Source organism: Mauremys mutica, chromosome 2 (assembly GCF_020497125.1).
Source record: "Mauremys mutica isolate MM-2020 ecotype Southern chromosome 2, ASM2049712v1, whole genome shotgun sequence".
Lineage (NCBI taxonomy): Eukaryota > Metazoa > Chordata > Testudines > Geoemydidae > Mauremys > Mauremys mutica.
Window position 1 is genome coordinate 104,314,238 of NC_059073.1, and position 25,644 is coordinate 104,339,881.

Sequence of the window (25,644 nt, forward strand, 5' to 3'; positions counted from 1 at the left end):
AGCTTTCTAACTAGGTAGCTAAGTTATGGAAGAGGCTTCCAAGGGAATCCCCATTATTGGAGGTTTTAAAGAACAGATTAGACAAACACCTGTCATGGATGTTCTAGGTATACTTGGTCCTGCCTCCATGCAAGTAGCTGAACTAGAAAACCTCTCTAGGTCCCTTGCAGCCCTACATTTCTATTGTTCTGATTAGTATGAAATACAGGCAAGAAATAAAGGTTAGATAAATTGTGGGAGTTTTTTTCTAAGAACTGTGTTATGCATTTTAGAAATTGGTCTGCATTGGGAAGGTGCAGGGAGCAATCATGCTACTATATAATTCCAAGGAAGGAAATCTGTCTGGCAATTTTTTCTTCAAAGTCTCTGGGAAACAACACACAAGAGGCGCTGCTCCTCCAGCCTTTGAAAGGGTGCAGCATTGTTTGCCTTCTTCACCTGGCCAGTGTGAACAGCCCAACTGGATTATGGCCCCAATGTATAATAAGAGGCGGTTCCTGTCCCACTCTGAAGAGTTTACATAGATTAGACAGACCAACGGTGGGAGCAGAAATTACGGCAGAGAGTTGAGTGAAATTCACACAAAAGGTCAGTGGCAGAACTAGCACAGCTCCCAGGTTTCTTGGCTCCCAGTTAAGTCCCCTATGGACAATGCTACTTCCCTTAATTCATACTACTTCCCCAATAGCAAAAGTTCACGTACAGTCAAATGAATTCAATAGAGCCAGGGCCAGCTCCAGGCACCAGCACAGCAAGCAGGTGCTTGGGGCAGCCAATCGAAAGGTCCGGCTCTTCGGTGGCGGGTCCGTTAGTCCCTGTCGGAGGGAAGGACCTGCTGCCGAAGAATGAAGCAGCGGCGGTAGAGCTGCCGCCGAAGTGCTGCCGATCGCAGCTTTTTTTGGGGGAGTTGCTTTTTTTGGCCGCTTGGGGCGGCAAAAAAGCCCTGAATAGAGCTGTAAGTGCCACAAACTCTTATAAAATTGTACAAGACTAAGTTTCCAAAAACTCTATTGTACTCTCTACAGTTGTTTATAACAGGTCCACAAGTGCAAGAGATACACGTAGAAAATGGGGGGCCATTGGGAGGATCACTTAAATGGGAGTTGCAAGTCACTCAAACTTATGCCTTTTTACAAACAATAAAATAAAGGCAAACAACCAATAATACAGATCTAAACAGAACAAGAAAGATACAACAATGCATTTTTTTTAAACAGAAGTTCTACTCAAGATATATAGCCAATATTTTCAGAAATTACTAGTGGTTTTTGGGTGCTTCAAGTTTTCAGATGTCCATCTGCAGACATCTTCAAGAGGCCCAATTCCAGAGGACAGGTGCTCAGCAAATTCTGAAAATCAGGATCCTTCAAGGTACCTCAAAGTTCGGCCTACAGAAGTTTTGGGACCCAAAATTACCTGATTCTTTTGGAAAAATCTTGGCCAGGTGCATACATATTTCATAAGTACCAACTGGTAATTTTAGGTGCCCTCAGTGTTTGGGTTAAACATAACAATAAGCTAACTTTAATTCTTGGGGGGGGGGGGAAACAAAAAACAAACAGCTGACACCTGAATAAATACAATTTTTTTTCTTTAAAATAAAGGGTGCAGCCAGCTCTTTTTAGCTCACTGATTTATGTGGAATACATGAGAGGCTTTGCTCAGAAATCTCTTCCTCCAGCTACAGGTGAGGCTAATTTTATTAGCTACATTTTCCAGGCATCTCATGTGCAGACCTATTCCAAAGAGTTCTCTCCAAGAGCACTTGGATCCACTAGAACACACTCGACACTACTCCCATATCCCTAGTAAGCCAGCAATGACTGACTCATCAGCACCAAGTCCCAGCCCCAATAGAATGGCTTGAAAGCGTGTGACAAAATTAACAAACCTAAGACAGACATGCACACCATAGGACTGCACAAGCATTACAAGGGCTATAGGGGATTCTTAAACTAAGATGATAGGAACACAGCATTAATTTTGCAGCTGTTCTGTCAATAAACAAGTATAGAGAGAACCAAACATACACTGAGAAAGAATTCATTTTCTTTTAATAACCCCCCTTGCATTCTCCCCACCCCCCGATGAAACTCTCTAGGGAAGCCCAGAAACCATAGATAGAATAGAAGAGGAAAGCTGTCAGCATCCATGGCAGTAATACACCCTGAAAACAGATGTGGCAGTCTTCAGAGGACTTTACAGTGGACTGAAGAATTGACTCTGAAAATTAATTTTATCCACTGCAGGTTTAAATTATCAAATGCATCGTTTCCGCATTTAGTAAAAGAAATTTAATTACTCAGTTTCTACTCCTTTTGCACCCTGGGAATAATGAATTCCATGCTGCATTTCACAATTAGTTAGAACTGTCCAAAATTCTTAAAACCGGTGCAGTAATGCTGCCTTAATTTCCCCAGATTCCTAAAGTTCCTGCTCTAGAAAGCAGTGCTGCCCACAGATACATTGGCTGAAAACCTCTGACATCATTCTTCACACTATTATCATCACTGGCTTTAATGGACTTACACTGCCACAAAACCATTGTTTCTTTTCCTAATCACAGTCTGTAAGCATGAAAGAATATGAATAAATTCTTTACATAGTAATAGTACACTACTGTTGGCTTAAACTGTGCTAAAATGCAAACTTTATTTTCCAGTTCTTCAGATACATACCAAACACTTCATTATCTTCTGAGGGTTGTTTGGTTAGTCTGGCTGCTTTAGGGCTTGCTTTATTTTCAGCTTCCTCCACTTCCTCCACTTCGGCCTCCTGTAACACAAATACTTCTTTAGATATACCATTTCAGGTAGCAGCTGCAAGGAATATTATTGACATTATTCATCAGCAAAAAAACAACCAAAAACAGAAAACCCAAACCCTTCTGAAACAAATATATTTCTCTTAAATATGTTTTTATGAAATGGATACATTCTTATGTAAATGATGAAACAGTGCTTTTACAATTTCATGCACATGCATGCATATATACAGAATATATAGAAAATAATATATATATAAAATAACCCACAGGATTTTTTTTTTTTTACTATTTTCATGAGTTTGGGGGCAATCTAACAGCTCACTGGAAGCTCCTCTTCTTTCTGTCACTTTCTAATTGTGTGTGGTAAACCAAAATTGATGCATCTGCTCTGCATTTTCCACCAGGGATTATTTTATAAAGAATTTTTTTCCCCCACTCCCTTCATTGGAAGCCATTTTAGATAGTTATGGTTACTGTCAGCAACATGGTTGTATTACTTGTCTTCACTCTCTCTTTCTTATTTCTGTCATCCAATGTTCTATACTGTAAAAAACTAAAATTACACGCTCCTTGAGGCAGGTACTCTCTCTTCCTTTAGGTCCGAGGAGGACCTAGCAGCATAGGACCTCAGTCTGTTTAGGGCCTGTAGGTAACATTGTAATACAAACAAACAGCAATATTGATAATAGTATTTATACAATTGTAATATGTGATGTCACATGACTTTCATTCCCCCCCGCCATGACAGCGTGTCTGAGACACCTGGACACAGGGGCGGCTCTAGGAATTGCGCCGCCCCAAGCAGGGCGGCACGCCGCGGGAGGCGCTCTGGCGGTTGCTGGTCCCGCGGCTCCGGTGGACCTCCTGCAGACGTGCCTGCGGAGGGTCCGCTGGTCCCGCGGCTCCGGTGGACCTCCCGCAGGCACGCCTGCGGATGCTCCACCGAAGCCGCGGGACCAGCGGACCCTCCGCAGGCACGTCTGCAGGAGGTCCACCGGAGCCGCGGGACCAGCGGACCCTCCGCAGGGGAGGTCCACCGGAGCCGCCTGCCGCCCTCCCGCAGCACGCCGCCCCAAGCGCGCGCTTGGCTCGCTGGGGTCTGGAGCCGGCCCTGCCTGGACAGAGGGAAGAACATGAGGAATAAGGGTATGATTTGGGGAGAAACCACCACACAGTAACTAGGAAGATATGGGCCTTTGACATTCTGCACAGATTTTGTCCATTACTAGGAGCATGTCTACACAGCACCATAAACCCAGGTCTGCGGAGCCCAGGCTTGTGAATGAAGGGAACGTCTACACTAGAGTTAAAAAACTTGCAGCTGCCCTGTTCCAACTGACTCAGGCTCTCAGGGCTCAGGCTGTTTAACCCTGGTGCATAAGTTCAGGCTCCAGCTGGGGCCTGGGCTCTAGGAACTTGTGAGGTCCCAGAGCTCATGCTAGAGCCCAAGCATCTACGCCGCAATTAAACAGCCCCTTAGCCTGATCCCCGTAGCACAAGTCAGCTGGTACAGGCCAGCTGCGGATGTCTAAAGCAGTGTCGCCATACCCTCAGTGTTTCTGAGCCAATGCTTGAGTGTCCACACTACATTGTAAACTGGGCCCGGGTCTCTCAGACATGCTAATGCATCCGTACCTCACTACATAGACCTTCTGACTTTGGTCTGCAGCTTGAGCTGCAGCCGCATCACAAAATGACAGGGCTTGGACACAAGTCACAGTAGGACACAGGCTCTGACCCACCCCATTAGCAGGGTCCCAGGATCCGGATCCTGAGTGCCTGCTGACCCGAGTCTGCCTGATTTATATATGGAAGGAAGAGGATCTTGGGCTTAGTATGCAGTGTAGACATACCCTGTTTTTCGTGTCCATTTAGACTGTAAACTCTTTAGGGTTTAAATCATGGGAGAAATCCTGACCGCAGTGAGGTCAGTCATTGGCAAAACTCACATTAACTAGAATAAGACCAGGATTTGCCCCATGTTTTCTTCTGTGTTCCTACAGCACCTAGTACAATGGGGCCATCAAGATGGAGGCCTCTGGGTGCTACTGAAATAAGCTGTTAATAAGGAGTAAGACCGGCCAAAAACAGCTCATTTTTCATTGATCTCGTTTAACCTGATAAAACTGGTTCTCTCAAAACATCAAGAAGAAATTCTATATGTATTTAGGAAATTTAGCAAAAACTTGTTCATTTTATGTGTGAACTTTATAAAGTTTTCACCTTAAGATTAGTTTAACAACTTTTAAAACTGACAGTTCTGTAATGGGAGCATACTGTGCATTCAGTTCCCATGCTAACCTCATTGCTATGTGCCTCATTGACAGCTAAGTAATAATAATGACAATCACAAACACCCACCTTATAGCATTGTGTACTGGCATTGTATATACCAGTCAGGTACTCAAAACAGATGCATGCAGATAGGAAGTCTGGCATGCATGATCAAATATTTGGAAAAGGGCCCAGAATGACTAATGCAGTATTAAGTATTTCTGGAAAGGGTTTATTAAGAGCTAAAAAGAGAAGAGAGAAAGAAACATCAAAAGGCTTTTACCCCAATTTTCAAGAGCAGACAGTATATTAAACTACTCAAATAGCTGATCACTGAGAATGCTATTCCATACAAAGAACTGGATGATTCACAGGATTAGTAATTAATTAGCTACAGGATACTTCACTTTGAGGATACCACTTTTGGCACAGGTCAGTAATGAAGTATAATCTGACGGCTTCTCAGTGGCTAATATGAAACAAGCTGATGGAACGTATCTAAATTCCTAAATTCCTAGTAGACTGATGCCCATATTCCAATTTGCATCTCGTGACAGTCTCAACAGATATGCCAAGGGCTGACTATTCATGGGTGTGATTCAAAGCATCCTGTACTCTCACTTTGCACAAAATATGCTTTGGGAGGTATAATTTGAAAACTAATAACGTACCGGTCAATAACATCACAGTGGAATGTATGCAGCAACATTATATGCAGAGTTATGAATTCTCCCTGAATTATGCTGGTGGCACATGTTCGAACCCATGCAGCCCCATGTAGGAAGGACTAGTCAAGCAGGTCTTAATGGGATGTGTGTGCACCTCAGTTTGCATATTAGGCTGTAAACAGAAACCTCAGACAGAAAGAGGGGAAAGAAAGAAGATAAAGAAAATCTGCACTGCAGCATACACAGGTGAAAAGAAACAGCTTGAAGCCTCCTCCCTTCTTGCTCTCAGCTTGCAAGAACTTTCCCTAGGGGTCACTTGCAGGAAAATGCATTTCAAAGGGTGACTGAACTATAAAATTGATAGGCATAAATATCTAAGATGATGAAAGAAACAGCCGTGGCCCTTGGGAGTAGATCCTGGCCTGAAAGTTTGGTCAGCAATGTATTAAAAACCTGTGGGAAGAATTTCACCTTGCAATGCAAGAACAGCCATACTGGGTCAGACCAGTATCTTGTCTTCTGACAGTGGTCAATGCCAGGTGCCACAGAGGGAATGAACAGAACAGGTAATCATCAAGTGATCCAGCCCCTGTTGCCCATTCCCAGTTTCTGGGAAACAGAGGCTAGGGACACCATCCCTGCCCATCCTGGCTAATAGCCATTGATGGAACTAACCTCCATGAACCTGGCACAGGGAAGAGGAGCAAGCACCATACTGTCTGTTTATATAGAACATCACTGTTGTATTGTCAGTCAATACCAATACAGATCTTCCTTCCAGATGGTTTGGAACATCTGGCAAGCAGAGTGAACTGCTCTTAATTTTCATTGCACATCGATGTCAGGGAGCTCTGCCTGGGACCAGAGACCTTGAGTTCTGAGTCTTCCTAGGTGTGTTCACCATCCCATTGCATCCGTGACTAGAGACAGCGAGAGTTGGGGGCTGAAGAAGGGTACTCCTGCACACACTGCTTGCTGGTTGACCCACCACAGGAGGGACTCGATAACTAGAGGAGGAGGAATGACTGACTATCTTGTCTAGACAGTCCCGTTTGGCCTGTATACTGAGGCCAGCCAGGCCTTAAGAGGTCGGAGCCACGGTCTCCATGCTGAACTACATATGTACAAGCAGCCCTACGACCAAGCAGCTTCAGCCAATTTCATTCTGTAGTAGTGGGGTATTATTGTAAGTCCTCTCTGATGGCACCCATGATCAGAAAACACGATTTCGGAAGGAATGCTTTGGCTTGACTTGAGTCTAGGAGAGCTCCAATGAACTCGATCCTCTGAGTGGGGGTTAGAGTTGAATGTGTCACATACAGTATCAGTCTGAGCCTGTCAAAAGTCGACCTTACCAGGGTCACCTGCTCCTCCACCTGAGCTCTGGTATGGCCTTTGATTAGCCAGTCATCTAGGTATGGGAGTACTTGTACCTGTCGCCAACTCGGGAAGGCAGTTACGACCGACATGCACTTGGTGAACACCCAAGAAGCCACCAATAGTGTGAAGGGGAGAACCATAAATTGATAATGGGTGGTGTTGACCACGAAATGGAGGAACTGCCTGTGGGACAGGACTATCAACACGTGAAAGTATGCATCCTTCAAGTAGAGGGCAGTGTACCAGTCCCCCAGATCCAGGGAGGGGATAATGGAAGCCATTGAAACCATGCAGAACTTCAGCTTTTTCATGAATATGTTGAGGTTTCACAGATCTAGAATATGCCTGACCCTACCCTTGGCCTTCAGGATTAGGACATATTGGGAATAAAATCCCTTGCCCCGAATTCCTGAGGGACCTCCTCTATTGCTCCATCTTCTAGCAGTGTTTACACCTCCTATATGAGGAGTTGCTCATGAGAAGGGTCCCTGAAGAGGGACGGGGGAACAGATTTGGAGAAAATATCCCAATTCTACCATTTGTAAGACCCATTAGTTCAACATGATCTGGGCCTAGGCATGGTAGAAATGAGATAGATGGTTCACAAAACAGGGGAAAAGGATCCAGGATTATGCCTGGTGCATTGCCCCCGGATATATCTTCAAAAATTTTGCTTGGGGTCCAAAGACTGCCTTGCCAAGCCCTGGCTCTGGTTGGAAGAGGGCGTAGATGGCCGTCTCCTATTATTTCTGCCCTGCTTCCTGTTATCCTGTCTAGAATAAATAGGGTAGAAGTGTGGGGGAACCTGAGGTTTGAAATGCTTCCTTTGTGGGGCTGGTGAATGGAGCCCCAGATTTTAAATGTCATTCGTGAGTCTTTGAGACTGTGGAACTTGGGGGTCCGTTTTCTCTGAGAATGGCCCTGATCCATCGAAGGGCAAATCCTGAATTGTCTGTTGGACCTCGTGATGGAGGCCCGAAGCCTGCAGCCACAAGCTCCTTCACATGGCTACAGCGGTCAACGTTGTGCAGGTTGCCGAGCCCGCTGAGTCAAGTGTGGCTTGGCAAGGAGATCCTAGCTCAGGGGTCGGCAACTGGTGGCTCGCGGCTCGCCAGCGTAAGCACCCTGGCGGGCCGGCCCGGTTTGTTTATCTGCCGCGTCGGCAAGTTCGGCCGATTGCGGCTCCCACTGGCCGCGGTTCGTGGTCCCAGGCCAATGCGGGAGGCAGGAAGCCGCGGCCAGAACATCCCTCGGCTCGCGCCGCTTCCTGCCTCCCGCATTGGCCTGGGACCGCGAACCGCGGCCAGTGGGAGCCGCCATCGGCCGAACTTGCCGACGCGGCAGATAAACAAACCGGGCCGGCCCGCCAGGGTGCTTACCCTGGCGAGCCGCGAGCCACTGGTTGCCGACCCCTGTCCTAGCTATAACCTTGCCCTTTTCGATGATGGCCCCAAACTCTGACCGGGATTCAGTTGGGAGCAACTCCTTAAACTTAGAGTGTTCCAAGAATTGAAACTGTAGCTGCTGAGGACCGCTTGCTGGTTGGCAATCTGAAGCTGGAGCCCTCTGGTAGAGCAGACCTTTTGGTTGAAGAGGTGCAGCTTCTATGCCTCCTTGCCTGATGTCTCTTGCACGGTGCCGGGGCTGTATTGGCCCTGGTCTCATTGGTGGCTTTGACCTTGGTATTGGAGGCTCACAGTGGTTCCTGGGCCACACAGGATGTTGGGGCAGCCCACCTTTCCAAGGCAGCCAACAGAGATCTGGAGCCCAGCCCCAGGGCTTGGTGGAACGGCCACGGAGTCCAGAAGTGCCACTGCGTCAGCACCTGCCATTGCAGTGGCCAGGGCATCATGCTGAACTGCTGTCCTTCCTCCTGTCTCGAACAGTGCTGCAAGCGGTGCCAGCTCCATTTTGAGACATACGACTCTGGCTCTGAACCGGAAGACGACTCTGAGCCCAGAGACCACAGCGGTGCCAAACAGGGTGGTACCAAGGAGCAGTGTCGAGGGGACGGCGACCAGTGCTGCATCATGGCCAGTTTGCCCTTGGAAGGTACGGCACTGAGGAGCTGTCATAGCTATGAGGTGCCTGGCCATCTTGAACATTCCCGGGGCGGATGGAAGATCCAGCTCCTCTACTGGACTCTCACATGTCGGAGTGTCCACCATTTCCGGACTCGACTGACCTCTCTGAAAGGCCAGAGTTGATGGTGCTGGCTTAGCCAGAGATGGGGCTGAGTGTCTAGGTGCAGGACGCACTCCGATAGCGCACTCCTGCTCTAATTGTGGGCAAGCACCCCCACCCCTCAGCTTTCTTCTGGTTCTTGCATGGCACTGGCGAGTGCTCTGTAGTAGCGGGGTACTGCTGAGTGCGAGTGGTGACAAGTCACCATGGTGAAGGTCTTCGGTGCTGGGGAGTGGCAGTGCAGAGGACCTCTGGACCCAGAGTCCTTTTTCAGAGCCGCAGTCTCTCTCACTAAGGCCAGTACTCTCCAAATCAAAGTGCTGGGCTTAGGGTCCAACGCAAGCTGTGCCAGCTGGGGACAGAGAGCCGACTCCATGAGGAGTAGCTTTAACCTAAAGTCTCTCTCCTTTTTGGTTCTTGGGCAGAAGCCTTTGCATATCTTGCACCTGTCAGTCTGCTTGGAGGAGGCCCACCACTTTAAAAAAGAGTCGTGGGGGTTGCCCCTGGGCATAGGCTTCTGGCAGGACCCACCTGGTTTGAACCTGTGAGACTGAGGCATGCCCCGGTCCCTGGGAGGGGAGAACGCAGTGGATGAAACCCCAACAGAAACTTATCTAACTCTATAAACTACTTAAAACACTAACACTAAGTTAACTATTTACGGGTACAAAGAGAAAAAGTACAAGGGGATCGTTTGCCGTAGAAAGAGAAGGGACCAGCTCCAACAACCATCTTACCGCCTGTGAAGGAACTGAAGAGGCAGTGGATTGGCAGAGGCCTATACACACCGCCATAAAGGCACGACTCCAGGGGGCTCCATAGCCGAACAGACAGATACTGTTAAGGGAAAAACCTTCCGACAACTGTACATGTGGTGCACACACACCTACTTGGAATCGACATGAGCACACAAACACTCGAAGAACCAACATTACTGGAAGCCAGAGCGTGACTGGTGTATGCTGAACAGGCCACTGGGATCAGAGCTGCTGAACCAGGGCTGTAGTTAAACACAGTCACTCAGGATGTGATCTGCATGCTGGCAGGCTGCTTGTGAGTGAGTTGGATGCTACAAAAGAAAAGCATTGGGAGGCACCCAAGATCACAGGGCAGGAGTGACACAGCCCCTCGCTGGCCTGGATTGCACACTGGAATGTCATATGAGGTATCACTTGAAAAATAATAACTCACAAGCCAATACTACCAGGGTAAATATATGCAGCAACGTCATATGTAAAGGTTATGAATTCCCCTGTATGATGTTACCTGTTGAAAACCAGACAGCCTTGGCTCAGCAAAAGTTTTTAAACAGGCCTATTCTAAAACAAAGGAATGTGTGTTTACTTCAAATTACATACAAAACCTTGAACTAAAGCTTGCTAGATTAAATTTTAGATTTAGATGTGTTTTCACTTTTATTTGCTTGTAACCATTTCTAACTTTCTCTCTTATACTTTAACTCACTTAAAATGTAATCATCTTTTGTTACCAAACTTGATTTACTATTAATCTAAACCAACAGTGCTCTGTTTGTACTAAAGTGAATATCAAATCCAGTTAACATGGCAAGCTGGTGGGTTTTGTCTCCTTAAAGGATCAAACAGATTTTATTATCTCTCTGAATGTTGCAGGAGAAAGCTGGACAAGGATTGGCCTGGAGTCTCTGAGAACTGGCATCAATCTTCTGTTAACTATTGAAAGCAATCCTGGAGATTTTAAGAAAACAACATTACGTCATGTTGGGGAAATAAAATCTCCCAGAATAGCTTCAGTCAGGGTTGGCAGCCTTAACAAGACTACACACGTCTGGGGCAGTTCACTATTGGGGGAGTGTTGGGGTCACCGTCTAATATGAACCAAGTCTGTTAAAGACAAAAATGCATCTGTGATAACTGATGGCAGGCTGTTGGATTCAAACTGGTTGAATCAGAGCGGTATAGCATACCGAACAGAGAGTACATGGTGGCTGCTAGTTATGTGCATGTCCCAAGCAGGGAGCCACAAGTAGCAGAAGCATTTTGAGGCATTCAGGGTTATAATACAAGTGGTGACACAACCTCTCACTGGTCTCAACTGCACCCCAGAATGTGAGAATGGGGCCCTCAGGTTTCCAAGTCGGTGGAATCTAAGAGTTTTCATTGTTGTTTGTGCTGAACCTGTTCTAGGAACAAGCACAGACAGTTGGTATCGACAGACATCAGCTCTATAAGGCCCTAGACGGGGACCTGGACAAGATCCCAAGTCTAGCACAAGGCAGAGCAGAAAGCATTAAGTACACCTGCATGACATGACTTCTTTCACAAACATGGAAATTAAATTTTACATAATATTTAAATAAAAAATATTTATAAGAATATTTAGTAAAGCACTTGATTACTGGCATAAGTGACATTTGCAGCTTTGTATAAAAACAGAATGGTCCAGTGTGGACCAGATGCTCTAAAAGCATTTTTCCATTACAGAGAAGGAATTTAAAATCTGGTTGTAGCCAGCTGTTTTAATTCCCCATTCTGGTGTCCTAACATGCCCCCTGCTCTAATGAATAGAACTGTGAAAACATATTCCTCACGTTGCCTGAGCTGTGCTTAGAGGGATTCCTTCATCCATGGCCACAAAGTGCTTGTGGTAGATTTTAAAATAAAGGTACATTATATATGTCATCTCTACTATAACTCCACTGAAGTTAACTGTGACTTTCAGGTTAGATTCAAAATGCAATTTGGGGGACAGGGGTAAAATATGCTTATTTTGTATGAATGCTCTATAAGACCTACAGCCTTCTCCCCCATTTAGGATGAGATTTAAAGAAGGTGGAACATTTAGGCCCTGATTCATGACAGCATCCCTCTTCAGGAAGGGTGCTTAAATATCTGCTTAACTTTAAGCACATGAATTAAATTTGAGATGTGGTTAAAGTGCTTTTCTGAACAGAGATGGCCTTAAGCACCTGCTTAGGGTTCCTGAATCAGGGTTAATCTTCACTTATGCACAATCACACAAAGTCTTGGGGCCCGTGCTCCATTCCACTATGACCAAGAGAGCAAAATCACATAGACTGTTGAGACAAAATTGATATACATTTGTTATGTCCCATCTGAACAAGTCCACATTTCATTCCAGAATTTTACAGAGACCCTAACACACAAGCCAATGCCCATGGGTCATGATAGATGGTAGTAACCAAAACCCTTGAATATACTTTATTTACATTCAACTGAAAGAGTTCTCTGAAAACTATTCAGATGATCTCCTATTATGAAAGTTTTAAAAAAAGAAGCATCTATTCCAGCAGAACTAGCTTCAATGAACGTGTACACAAAATAAAAGCTGCAGTGGAGCCAGACTTATGTTAAATATTTTCCTAGTTTCACACACCTGCAATTTTTTTTTAAACTCCTTGTGTCCCCCCAACAAAAAAATCCTTGCCTTGCCCCACCGTGTTCACACCCCACCATGCATTAAATGTAAATTAACATTCTCTATTTTTATAAGCAACTTTTTATTCTGAAAATGGCTAGAGTCGAAAAATATTAAATTACTAAATTAAATATTTGCAATGAATTCCAACAAATTCCAAAGCGCATTTACAGAGGAATGCTGCTACCAGGCCAGCAATCACATCATCACCAAAAGCTTCAGAGGTGTAATTTATCACCAGTGATAGATATAAACTTAATACGCAGCCGGACCATCTTGAGGACCTAGCTAGAGATGGATCTGGGTGATGCTCGATCAGCAAGGAGGCCATGCCCATTTTGGATTTGTCAGGATGATGAAGTATTTGCAAACAACCAACCCAGGCAATTTCAATAGTGATATGGAACTTCTGTGCTTTTTTGGATATAGCGTTATGTATTAAAGTCTGATAAATAAATGTATTTGAGAATTAACATTCTGCGTCTATCAGTGCAAATCTTGAGAATCTTCCTTGATTCAGTGAGGAATGTCTTTTTACCAGTGTAAGCTATGAACAGGTTCATTCTGCAGAGGCTACAATAAAAGACAGAGACAGAAAACATGCAGTACAACACAGCTACATCTGCTGCAATTTATTTCCTGTGGAAATGTTAGGATTTCTTGTCCTGGTGAACTTGCAGTCTGGCTCATTTTAGCAAGATTTTGTAGTTATGTTGCCAGCTCTGCAGAAGCAGCAAAGAATCCTGTGGCACCTTATAGACTAACAGCTCTGTATCTACACCTAAATGGATATTAGTTTGGTCCTTTTTTTTTCCCTGAAACCTCCACACTTTCCTCTCACTTCATGCACAGAAAGATTACTGCAGGATTTGTTTCTGCGAAGAACACCAAAATGTATGAATTTTGGAATTCAGATACTAGATGAGAATATTCATAAGATTAGTGTTGTATCCAGCAATGTACTGAAGAAACAATTTTTGAATTTGTATTTTGCTTTTTTATTTTACCCTACCCTTCATCATCAACCTTTTTACTTGTTTATCTCAGGGAATTCAAATAATACATTTAATTCTTGTGCCATCCCAATAGTATCAACAAGAATACACTCACAAAAGTAACTTGTATCAAGAATTCTAACTGACCCAGACATGTCAGTTGAAGCATTCTGGTAAGACCTTCCTGACAGTCCACTTCAGCAAGTACATATACCAAACTGACTGGCTCAAAATCAAAATATAGGGCTGCACATCATTTAGCATTGTGGTAATACCTGTATGCAATTCGGAGTATGTTGGTTTCAATATTTTCCACATCTCTAACAGTGCAGCTTGAACATTTTTCAGCTGATAATCAACTGCCTTCACAGATTCAATCATGTATTGCTAATGAGATCCAGAAAGAATCTTTGGAGTCATGGCTATGTACTATTTCTACACTAAACAACAATGTGGGTGAAGAGGCATACATCACAGAGCTTCTGAGAACTGCCTGAGCAATTTCTGAGGAACAGGCTCCATCAGTGACAAACATGTTCATTTTATAGAAATTATATGGGACATAAACAGCTCTAGAATTTGGCACTTTTATGAGACTGTACATGCTAGTTTTATTTTCTTTGCCAGTACTATCGCCATCTTTCTTCACTAGTCTATAAACACCCAAATTACATTCCTCATGAAGAAACGTCTCTGTTAATACTTGCCCTGTTCACAGAATACCAGAAAATGTTCCCTGATGCTTCAGTCAAAGTGATGTCCATGAACCTCAAGATGACCCACATCTGTTTTGTAATGAATGCTAGGTGTGCAGTCCAGGATCACAGAACAGTTTTAAACTTGGTCCCAACTGTTATTGTGGTCCTACCTGAAACAAGAGGAATCTTTTTTTCTAGATGGCCTTCCTGAAATAGTCGTCAGATCTCCCCTGGTTCTTTATCCAATGAACTCAATTCAGACGTTACACTTTCAAATTCTGTCATCACTAACTCAAAAAAATCCCACATTTCTTTGAATATAGACACTTACAGATATCACATAAGACCAAGTGCCGCCCCCCCATCCCACACACACGGTAACGTTTACTGACTCCACACCAGTACATTATTTCTGTCTCAGTGATATCTTTTGCCATTTTACATAGATTTCTAGTCTCAGATTCTTACCAATGCTTTGCATTCTTAAGATATTTCTAACGCTCTCAGGTTTAGTTCAGTATTTGGATATTTCCTGAAAGTCATTAAAGCCTCCAGTGTCATGATGAGTTTCAGTCTCTCTCTCAATAATTTGCAGGAAAAGTGGAATAATGGAATTTGTTTTAAACAGTAGGTAAACCACATTCGCTGAATTCTCCCCCCACACCATCATTCCCAAATAGTTTTCTGGTGTAATCTCCTCCTCTCTTCATTCACTGGGAAGTCTGATTCTCACTTCTAAAAGTCTGTATGCCACACAACTGCAGACACTTGAGCCTAATTAGCTATGGTATCACTACATAGCCAAGTTCCAAGATCCCCCAGTGAAATCTCAGAACTGTCCATCAGATCAAAACTGACATCCACAGTATATGTGGTGAATGCCACTATCAATAAAGCCTTGTATGAGGGGAGTGAAAAAACCTCATCAAGCATACCATGTAACAAAACAAAAAAGTTCCTCAGTGTTAACAATTGCAGTTCCCCATTGCATTTAAATCCCACGTTCCTCACTGTGGTGCTACAGCTGCTAATTTCACCAACAACCCAAATTCAAAGAAAGGACTCCAAACAAAAAGGGACCCCGTAACTGCAAACTCTATGGTATCACAAAGACCAGCTGTGATACATGCTGAAAAGGGACAGCTTCCCAAACCTTTGAAGATAGAGTTAGTATATTTTAAATTATTTTTGTTCTAAAAGATACCAAGAAGCCACAATAAAACTGCTCAAGTCCATCACCTAGGCAAATTGCTTCCCTTCATCACTGTCAGTTCTATACATAATTTCCATCATTGCTACAGTATGCCTCCATACTTTGTCCCCTATTACCCTGTTGCATATTGACTTCTCCAATATGCTAACCTTTTGTGGATATATTATATAGATGGATAGATAGATAGATAGATATGTATATCTGTATGCATAAATTGTGAGAACATACAAAGGAAATTGATTAATAGCAACTGAATCATAAGAAATTCAACTCCCAAACAAGTACAGGCAGAGATGCAAACAACCACCATCATACCCTCATGCATAGCACTGAGCAATAGATAGACTTTACATGATTTCCTGAGGATCAGAGTAGAGACCACCCCCCCATCAACTAAGACTACATCTACACTGCACACTTCTTTTGGTGTTGTGTAAAATATGTACTTGGGTAGCCCCCCAACATGGGTATAAGTAGCCATTCCCCACTGCCTCCCCCACAACCAGATCCTTTCCTCACCACAGTGAAAGGCTCTGGCAAAGGGGAGCAGCTGAAGCCTTTGCCTGACATGCTCAGCTACACATCACAGCATGGACGCAGTGTGCTATTCACTGTAGCACATAGCTACATGTCCACTACATGCCACCACGGACGCTCAAATCCATGGACAAGGAGCAAAAGCACATCAGCTGTTTTTAACTGAAGTGGCACATACCATACAGGGAATTAAAGTTCAATATCAGCACCAGAAATTGTATTTGGAAGTGAATAGGGAACCAGTGGAACATCTGGCGTGCCAGTGTAATGGGTGACCTGTGACTAACATCACTAAACAAGCACTCTGTTCTGCATCAGCTCTAGTGACTGGGTGGGCTTCACAGGTAGGGCCCATGTAGAGCACTTTACAGCAATCTAATTTGGAGGTCACATGATTGAGTGCGTCAAGGGCCACATCAGAGAGAAATGGCCATAATATTTTGGGAAAAAGCAAGTGGAAACAGGAATTTCTAGTCACAAAAGTCTCTAAGTGTACCTGGGGAAATGAACCTCTTTTATAAAGGGTGGGATAATCTCCTATACCAAGTGGGTGGACAGGCATTTCTGCCACCTGGATGCTTCCACCAACCAACCATACTCTCCATCTTATCTGGATTGAGTCTTTGTCAGTTTGTTCTCATACAAGCCCTTATTTTAGCTGAGTAACAATTCTCTGCCCTCTACATTTGATGAAAAGAAAGTGTAGGCCAAGGGCCATCAGCAGAATGATAACACTGCAGTCCAAATTGCTTTAGTATGATTTTTAGTGGCCTTACATACACACTGAACAAGAGAGATGACAGCAAAGGACTCCGTGAAACTGCTCCTGAGCATTCTTCCAATGGATGAGCAATTGCCTTTAATACCGCTATCTGGGATCTCTGTGTATGGTAATAGCAAATACCAAAAGCAATTCTCTTTCTTCCAGCCAGGATCAGAGTCAAATCAATGGTATATTGCAGGCTGCTGATTAAATCTAATATGTCCATTCAGACTCTCTGACACTTACTCTTCACTAGGAGATCATCAACCACTGAGACCAGTGCAGTCTGAATATATCAAGTAGGGTTGAGAGCAGTCACAGAAATCTGAGCACCCTAATTCATCTAGAGTTGTCACTCCACAAACTTCTCAATAGCCTTATCCAAAAAGAACAGGCTAAAAGGACAGTGTATGTGTGCCACAGTTAGGCAGATAAAGCATCAACATCAGGATTAGTAGAAAAGGGGAAAATAGCAAAATGACGACGTTTGCCGTACATTAAAAATTCAGGCCTAAATGGTTCAAAAATGACTAATGTGATCTGGCTTTATAAAAAGATGGAGGAAATTGAAATATAAAACCCCAAGAACAAAAAATTATGTTCAGGTTATGACAAATCAATAACAGCAACGAAATTACAGCTACTTACAGCTGCTCCCATTTCTTTTTTGTGTCTAAGAACTGCAGTACACAGTGTGAGGACATTGTAGACTAAAATACCTCGTGCTGTGACACTGAAGCATAAATTGGTGAGCTAACAGGATGCAATGGCTCATCACTTCTTTGCTTTTACTGGTTCAATCAATTTCACAGTCAGGGAACAAAACACCTAGAAAATTCTTTCAGGGATCCCAAAAATATAAATATGTGGTACAAAAGGTTTTTTCATACCGATAAGACATATCTATATATATTTATCTATATATCATCTATATCTCTATATCTATTGCTATATAAAATGTAATTACCCACAAAAGTTTGAGTCCTAACCTATACAAGCCCTGAGACAATGCTAGAGAGAGACATGAAGAACATTAGGCATGTAGCAAATACAAATATCTGCTGCATATTTTAACTTGATATTTCTGTTTGATCCAACCCTTCCCACAGTGTTTTAACAAGTCACAGTAATAATGTCATAGGAAAAATGCTCAGCGATGGATTCCCTCACTTAGGCAAAACTTTTCAGTGAAATCAGGTGGAGTTTTGCTTAAGTAAGAGTGAACCCCAAGCTATCAAATTCGTCCAGATCGTACCGTTAATAAATATGTAAATATAAGATTTGGCAAACATTTTACCTTTAATTAATAAAAGCTGACAATAATGCACTTAGTTAAATTTCATTTCGTATCCTATGTTGGAATATGTCAATTGGTAAGAATGATATTCTGTTCCACATTTTCCAACAATGGACAGTGCTTGAAATATCTCCATTGGCTAGAATAGAGACTTTTCCCCCTAGTATATATATGCTAATTTATGCCAACTGAAAATTTGCCTCACGTATTTCATATTAATATGGATACAGTTTTAGATAAATGAGTTGAATTATTTTTCCTTAAATAGGCAATTGAGGAAATACTGAAAATTGCACACTCCACAATCAAAAGCTAAGGTCAAGATTTTTAAAAGTGACTAGTGATTTGGGGCATCTCAGTGTTTAGGCACTCAAGACACCCTAAGGAGGGGCCTGATTTTCAGACATTGGGTGCACAGTATTTGTGAAAATCAGATCATTTTCTAATGTCACAACTGGGGGCAAACCCCAAAATAGAGGTACCCATAATCACAAGTCACTTTTGAAAATCTTGCCATTTATTTATAAATGCAGCAGGTTCGATAACTACCAGCTACTGATTTTCCTGCTTTTCATATGACCAAAGTAGGGTTGGTCAAAAAGTGATTTTTAGCATTATTAGCATGGTCTATTCTTTCTAAAGGAGAGACATACAGCTAGACTGCTCAAAACAAATAATACACATACAATTTTTTAAATTCCATTGAAGGTCAGTAACTCTGTTTCTCTTCTCTCTCCAAGTCAATGGAGTTGCATCAGATAATTTGAACCTTAGATACTCAAATGTAGTTCTGAGTATATTCTAAAGGAATAATACAGCTGTAACATAAAAAGGCATGCTCTTTTGTTCTGTAATTCAAAGGGGTACAGAAGGAAGAGAAAAGAGAACTGCAAACAATTGGTCTTGGAAAACATATTTTTGATGCTTTTGCAGCCTAAAAGGTCTCTCTCTGCTTCAAAAGGCCTCCACACAGTGGGTAAACAAACACAAATTCAGCCACGTTCCTCTGGCATTACTACCTATGCACACAAAAAAGGATTCAAAGTATGATATGATTAAAGCTTTGGGGACTAGGATCACTAAGATTAGGCAGCAGAAACAGCTACATGTACTAACTTACACTGGCAGCAGGTTGTGGTATCTTTTATTCTAACAGCGGTATCTTATCAGTTTCTAAGAGACCTGTCCACTTTTCATATTTTAAATCCCACCACCACATTCAACTGGAGATTACACAAAGAGCAATTTAAAAAAAAAGAGATATTTTGTCTAGCAAATCCTCAACATTGTGTTCTGAAACAACTTCAGTTGATATTCTATCATAGTAGTCAGGAAATCTAAGCAAAGGGAGGTTTAAACTATAAGAACCAAATTCTGATCTCAAACTCATGGAAGCCTGGTCTCAGAGGCGCTCTTCCACACAGGTGCAGGAGCGTAGTCCTTAGGTAACAGTGTGTTAGGCTCACCCATAGTCATATGATCAGAAAAGGTGTCAGGTCTCTCAGACTTTCCCTCGCAGCAGGAGAAGTCCATAAAATTTTTTAGGCAAATGTCAGGAGTCTGAACCATAACATATGAGCAACACAGTTCGTTGTCACCAACATTTAAATAAAACAAGTTATTAGAATATAAGAAAATAACCAGAATGTACTTTAACTGCAGTTTGGTACTAAAAGTTTTAGGACATCAACCAAGGCTCCTCAGATGAGTGAGAGTGTCATTCTATTAACAACAATGAGCTTCTGATCAAACTTTTCGAAAGGAAAAATATATACTCTTAAGATTTAAAATTGACGTGTTGCATATAAGCCATGGCTTCAGAGCACCTTTGAAAATTATTATTTATAGTTTACATAGTCCCAAGTATAGACTGGGTCTATAAAGCTTACACTCTGTGGGCTCAGTTGTGGTTTTGCCATGAGTTCTGAGAAAGGGGCATATTGCCACTACCCCAGGGGCAGACCTATACTCATGCAGCATTGTTCTTCCAGCATACCCATGTGGCTATGCTAGCTAATGTATTTGGTTTGGGAAAAGCTAGGGTTCTGCACATTATTGCCCAACTTCATGTGAAAGGTGAGGGATAATGTAGCAGCTCTGTGGCACAGGTAACTGGCACAAGGGAGCAATGGGTTGCTGCATATATAGTAAAGATTGCTTGACACTCCCCGTTATAAGACCCTGTTCTTAGCAGGTCAGAACTTTGCCAAACTTTAGCCATGTTGGATAAAGTTTTCCATGCCAAGTGATTTTAAAAAAAAGAAAATAAAAAAGCTTCAGCTAAAGCAGTTCAGCTGTTTCTGAGAACAAGATGAAAGAAAAATACATCATTTTTCCCCATTTTCAAATTCTTACAACCTTTTCACTGAGAAACTCTAGTGCCTCCATACTTTGAGGCGGGTCCTTTCAATTTGGCAGAATCCCCACCCTTGTGTGAGGGATGTGCCTTTTGGGGCAGTTAGGGGACAAGGAGCACGGGGGGGTTGATAGGTCAGGGTTCTGAGGGGGGCAGTCAGGAGGCAGGAAGTGGGAGGGGGAGGGGGCGGGGGCCAGGCTGTTTGGGGAGGCACAGCCGGCCCTCCATCCAGTTTTGCAACCCCAATGTGGCCCTTGGGCCAAAAAGTTTGCCCACCCCATCATAGAGCATACACGATGGGGTTGAACTGATGTCATGCTGACAACTGTATTTCTCTAATTTCCTAACTTTTGAGTGCTTGACTTTGCATCATTAATATTCTTTTAACGTTGAGGTTCCTTAACATACCTATTCTGTGTTTGTAAACCCTACCTATTTACAAGCACTTTTAAAACAATACAAATAGACTTCCTGACTCAAAGAGCTTACAGTCTTTCGACTTAGACTTCTAATGAATTCACTGGATTAAAGATCCAGGCACTAAGGGCAAACAAGAATGCCATAACAAAATGCAATATGGACAAGCATGGGGTCTGGATTTGGGTCATGTAAGGGCCTATTCCTGCTCTCCTTACCATACACACAAGAAAAGTATCATAGAGCCCAGGAGCACTCGCACTAAAACATATAACTACACACTACTAAATAAACAGCAGATTAGATGAATATTGGGTGATTACAATGGGCCATGTAGAACTAAATTGATGATCTTGTAAACTGAAATAAAGTGACAAAAATAAAATCCCAACCAACAAGCCCACCCTACAAAGAAAAAATGCACATTTAAAGAGCAGATGTTTTACTGAATTTTTCCAGCTGTCGTGCACTATTCTGGGAAATGTCTGGATTAATTTTGATGCTTGGGGATCAGTAATATAAGATGCCCCCTCCTAATATAAAGAGGCAAACAATGCAACAGAACCCTCCCCACCGAACACTTCATTATAAGAAAAATGAGCCAATTAAAAGCAAACAAGCAAGATGGATAGAGAGGGCCAACCCTACTTCCCTTTTTGGTTTCATACGGTTCTTTTATAAAGATGGCTTCAGAAACCAGTGTCAGGTGAAGAATAAGCCCTTACTGAGGTAACCATTTCCCCATATGGTGCCTCTGTATCAGCAAGATTGCCGTGCTTAACTGAGCAATTATACTGTAGTTTTATAATATTTATTGAGACATTAGGATACCCAATTCTCCTCCAGATGCAATATGGCCTGCTCTCAACATCTGTATCAGGTACTCAGTCAGGTCCGGTCCTGTAACTGGATATATCCAGACAGATGCCAGCATCTGCAACGAGCCCCACTGGTTTCAACAGGACTCATCACAGGAAAGTAGGACTGCACATATGGGTTTAATGGCAGGAGCAGGGGCTTAGAAAGGGACATTTTGTGGTGCTCCCAGAAGTGAAAATCATGACTCTAGACTCCAAATGATGGAAGCTGACTGTCACAATAACCTTACTACCTACCTACACAGAAGAACTGGCTTTAGCATGGTTAATGCCTAGGGAACAAAAATGTTAAAGACCTCTGTGTAAAGGTCATCAGATCAGTGACTCATGCAAAACCAACCATTGTTTTACTTTTCTGGTTTTGTTTTTTTGAACTCAGTGGAGAAACAAGACTGATAAAATAATAACGTGGCTGTTAGAGCGTGGGGCAGAGCTATCAGCTACAGTTACCAAATGCAACAGCACAGAGGATTACAGACTGTATGACTGTAAACAGATTAATCTAAGTCTCCAGATAATCATTGCAACACACGACTGAAAGGTTAACAAAAGTGGCAATATTAAATGGAATACGTTAGCACTTTTGCACAAACAATGAAACTCCCACATCTCTCAGAAGGGAATAGGGAAGTCTCAGAGGTAAAAATGACCAAGGATGAAATTACAAGTGCTGTATAAATGCTCACTCTGGGCAGGTCCCCAGAGACAGACAGATTTTCTAATGATTTATTTTTAGCCAATTTCACCATCAATGTTTAGTTGACCCTTTGACAGACTGCACTGTGCAAACATCAATTAATCCTCAGATAGACCCTTTTAGATGGATAAGAAAATAATACTCTTCACAGTTCATAGATGGAGAAAGAAAGAGACACAGACACAAAGGGATTTGCCAAGGCCACACAGTTCACCAGTGTCAGAGCTGGGATTTGAATTCAAAAGTTTCTGTTTCCAAACCATTACTTAAAGCAGGCCTCCTGTGGAGAAGGCTGCCCTCTTTTGGTATGTACATTAAGTAATACAGTATAGACTCAGAGTATAATATGAATGACAAAGTTTACAAATGAAATCATGTTAATATTTACCTAAACTTCAAGTAAAAAGAGAAATCATGAAAACGTATTCCAAACTAGCAACATGCTATGTCAAATTTAGTTCTTCATTAGCAACAATGAACAAGTTTTTAGATCTGTAAAGTATAAGAAATAAAACAAAACAATTAATTCTCTCTCTTGTATATTACTATGAACTTGAGTTAAGGCAAGGATTGCGTGTCCGGGAAATGATTCACTCAAATATCATACCTGGGAGTGCCTCCCACTCCCAGGTGACAGCTGATTCATCTGCAAATAGACACTATTACTCATCTGGAAATAGGGACGGTTTCTCTACTACATTAACAGGTTTCATCTGCATCACAAAACAAGACCATGGCAAGAAAGCATTCTTCTTTCATATCTTTCAAATAGCAAGACATACATGTTTCATAATACAAAAATTGCTCTCACCCCTCCTGAATGCCTCAAGGGCAAATTTTTGAGGAAGCAAAGAAGCACTCTTATAATATACTGTGGTTCAGGAGGATATGAAAAACTCAGCGCCAGATTAATTCTCCTGTGGGCCTGGGGCTATTAGATTTTGTGGGGGCCCTGTATACAAGTCTTTTTCCTTGGAAGGAGTTTGGTGCAGGAGGGGCTGGGGCAGGGAAGTGGGGTGCAGGAGGGAGTGCGCAGTTGGGGAGGGAGTTTGGGCACAGGAGGGGATTCTGACCTGCTACAGGGGGTTGGGGCACAGGAGGGGACTAGGGCAGGGGATTGGGGTGCAGGAGGGAGTGCAGGGTGCAGGAGGGAATTTGGGTGGGGAGGGGGATTCTGATCTGGGGCAGAGGGTTGGGGTAAAGGAGGGAGTGCGAGGCACAGGCGCTTACCACAGGTGGCTCCTGGCCAGTGGAGCCTGCCTGTCATAACCCCACTCCGCTCCTAGAAGCGGCTGGCTGCTAACACATCTCTCGGCCCCTACAGGGAGGGGAGTGGGTCTCCATGAGCTGCCTGTGCTTGCAAGTGCTGCCCCCGTAGCTCCCATTGACCGGTTCCCGGCCGATGGGAGCTGTGGGGACGATGCTGGGGGCAAGGGCAGCGCGCGGAGCCACTTCCCCTGCCTGGAGCCACAGAGATGTGCCAGTAGCCAGCCACTTCTGGGAGTGGCGTGGGGCAACAGCATGCAAGCAGGCAGCCTGAGTGCCCTTTTAGCGGCCCAGAGATCGCCATCTGTGTTTTATTTTTGTGGGGGCCCCCCCATGAGCCGGGGCCCTGGGCTGCAGCCCCTAAAGTCCCTGCAGTGGAAATACTGCCCAGATATTTAAAGTCAAAACAAGAGACAGACCTGGGAAATACAGAAATTTTGATTTACTGTAAAAATGTACAGTATTTGGCCTCTGTTTTAGTAATATACAGAATTCATAGACGTGATGGCAATGGAAGATCCGGCACACGTAAGAGAGAAGCAGCAGTAATACCAGGAGCAAACAGAAACAGGCATTTACTACTTTGCAGGGAAGGAGAGCTAATGATGGATGACACCAAAAAGACTGAGGTGTTTAATACCTATTTTGCTTCAGTGTTAATTAAAAATATTAATTGTGACCAGATGCTTAACATAATTAACATACAAGAAGGGGAAAGGAACATAAAGCAGAATAGGGAAAGAACAGGTTAAAGACTGTTTAGAGAAGTTAGATGTAACTTATGCAAGAAGCAAGTTAGATGTCAGGGGAAGCCTGACTAAATCCATCCTAGGGTACTTAAGGAGCTAGCTGAAGCCATATTTGAGAACTCATAGAGTATGGGTCAGGTCCCAGATGACTGGAGAAAGGTAAACATAGGATCTCTCTCTTTTAAAGGAGAACAGAGGTCCCAAGGAACTGTAGACCAGTTAGCCTAACTTTAATAGCTGGAAAGATACTGGAATAAATTATTAAACTATAAATAACTAGAGGATAAGCGGATGAGTAACAGCTAACATGAATTTGTCAGGAAAAATATTGTACCAAATCAACCTAATTTCCTTCTTAGACAGGAGCAGTAGACATGATATATCTTGGTTTTAGTAAAGCTTTTGACACAGTCCCACACAACATTTTCTTAAGCAAACCAGGGAGATGTGGTCTAAATGAAATTAATGTACAGTGGGTGTACTATTGGTTGAAAAATCATATGCAAAGAAATACTTATCAAAGGTTTGCTATCAAACTGGGAGGGTGTAACTAGTGGGGTCCTACCGGGTTCAGGTCTGGTACAATTCAATATTTACATTAATGACTTGGATAATGGAGTGGAAAGTATCCTTATGAAACATGTAGATGACACCAACTGGGAGGGGTTGCAAGATGACCTTGAGAAACTGGAGAAATGGTCTGAAAAAATTTTTTTTATAAGTGCACAGTGCAACACTTAGGAAGGAAAAAGCCAAATACACAAACACAAAATGGGGAATAACTGACTACGCAGCAATACTTCAGAAAAGGTTCTCTGAATTGTAGTGGATCTCAAACTGAATATGAACAAACAATGTGACTGAGTTGCAAAAAAGGGTTAATATTCTGGGGTATATTAGCAGGAGTGCAATATGTAAGCTATAGGAGGTAAACGTTCCACTGTACTGCGCACTGGTAAGTCTTCAGCTGGAGTATTGTGGCCAGTTTTTGGCATCATACTTTTAGAAAGGTGTGGACAAATTGGAGAGAGTCCAGAGGAGAGCAAAAAAATAATCAGAAGTTTAGAAAACCTGACCTATGAGGAACA

At 43.0% G+C, this 25,644-nt stretch overlaps 1 protein-coding gene across 5 annotated transcripts in view; it reads right to left on the reverse strand.

Annotated features, from left to right (window-relative positions):
• LOC123363390 (myelin basic protein) overlaps positions 1 to 25,644 on the reverse strand; it is a 170,907-nt gene that overhangs the window by 75,708 nt on the left and 69,555 nt on the right. For all 5 annotated transcript variants that reach the window (XM_045004314.1, XM_045004315.1, XM_045004311.1 and 2 more), the window contains exon 3: positions 2,679 to 2,775. In XM_045004314.1, the coding sequence (XP_044860249.1) occupies positions 2,679 to 2,775 (97 nt within the window). The remainder of the gene's footprint in view (positions 1 to 2,678; positions 2,776 to 25,644) is intronic.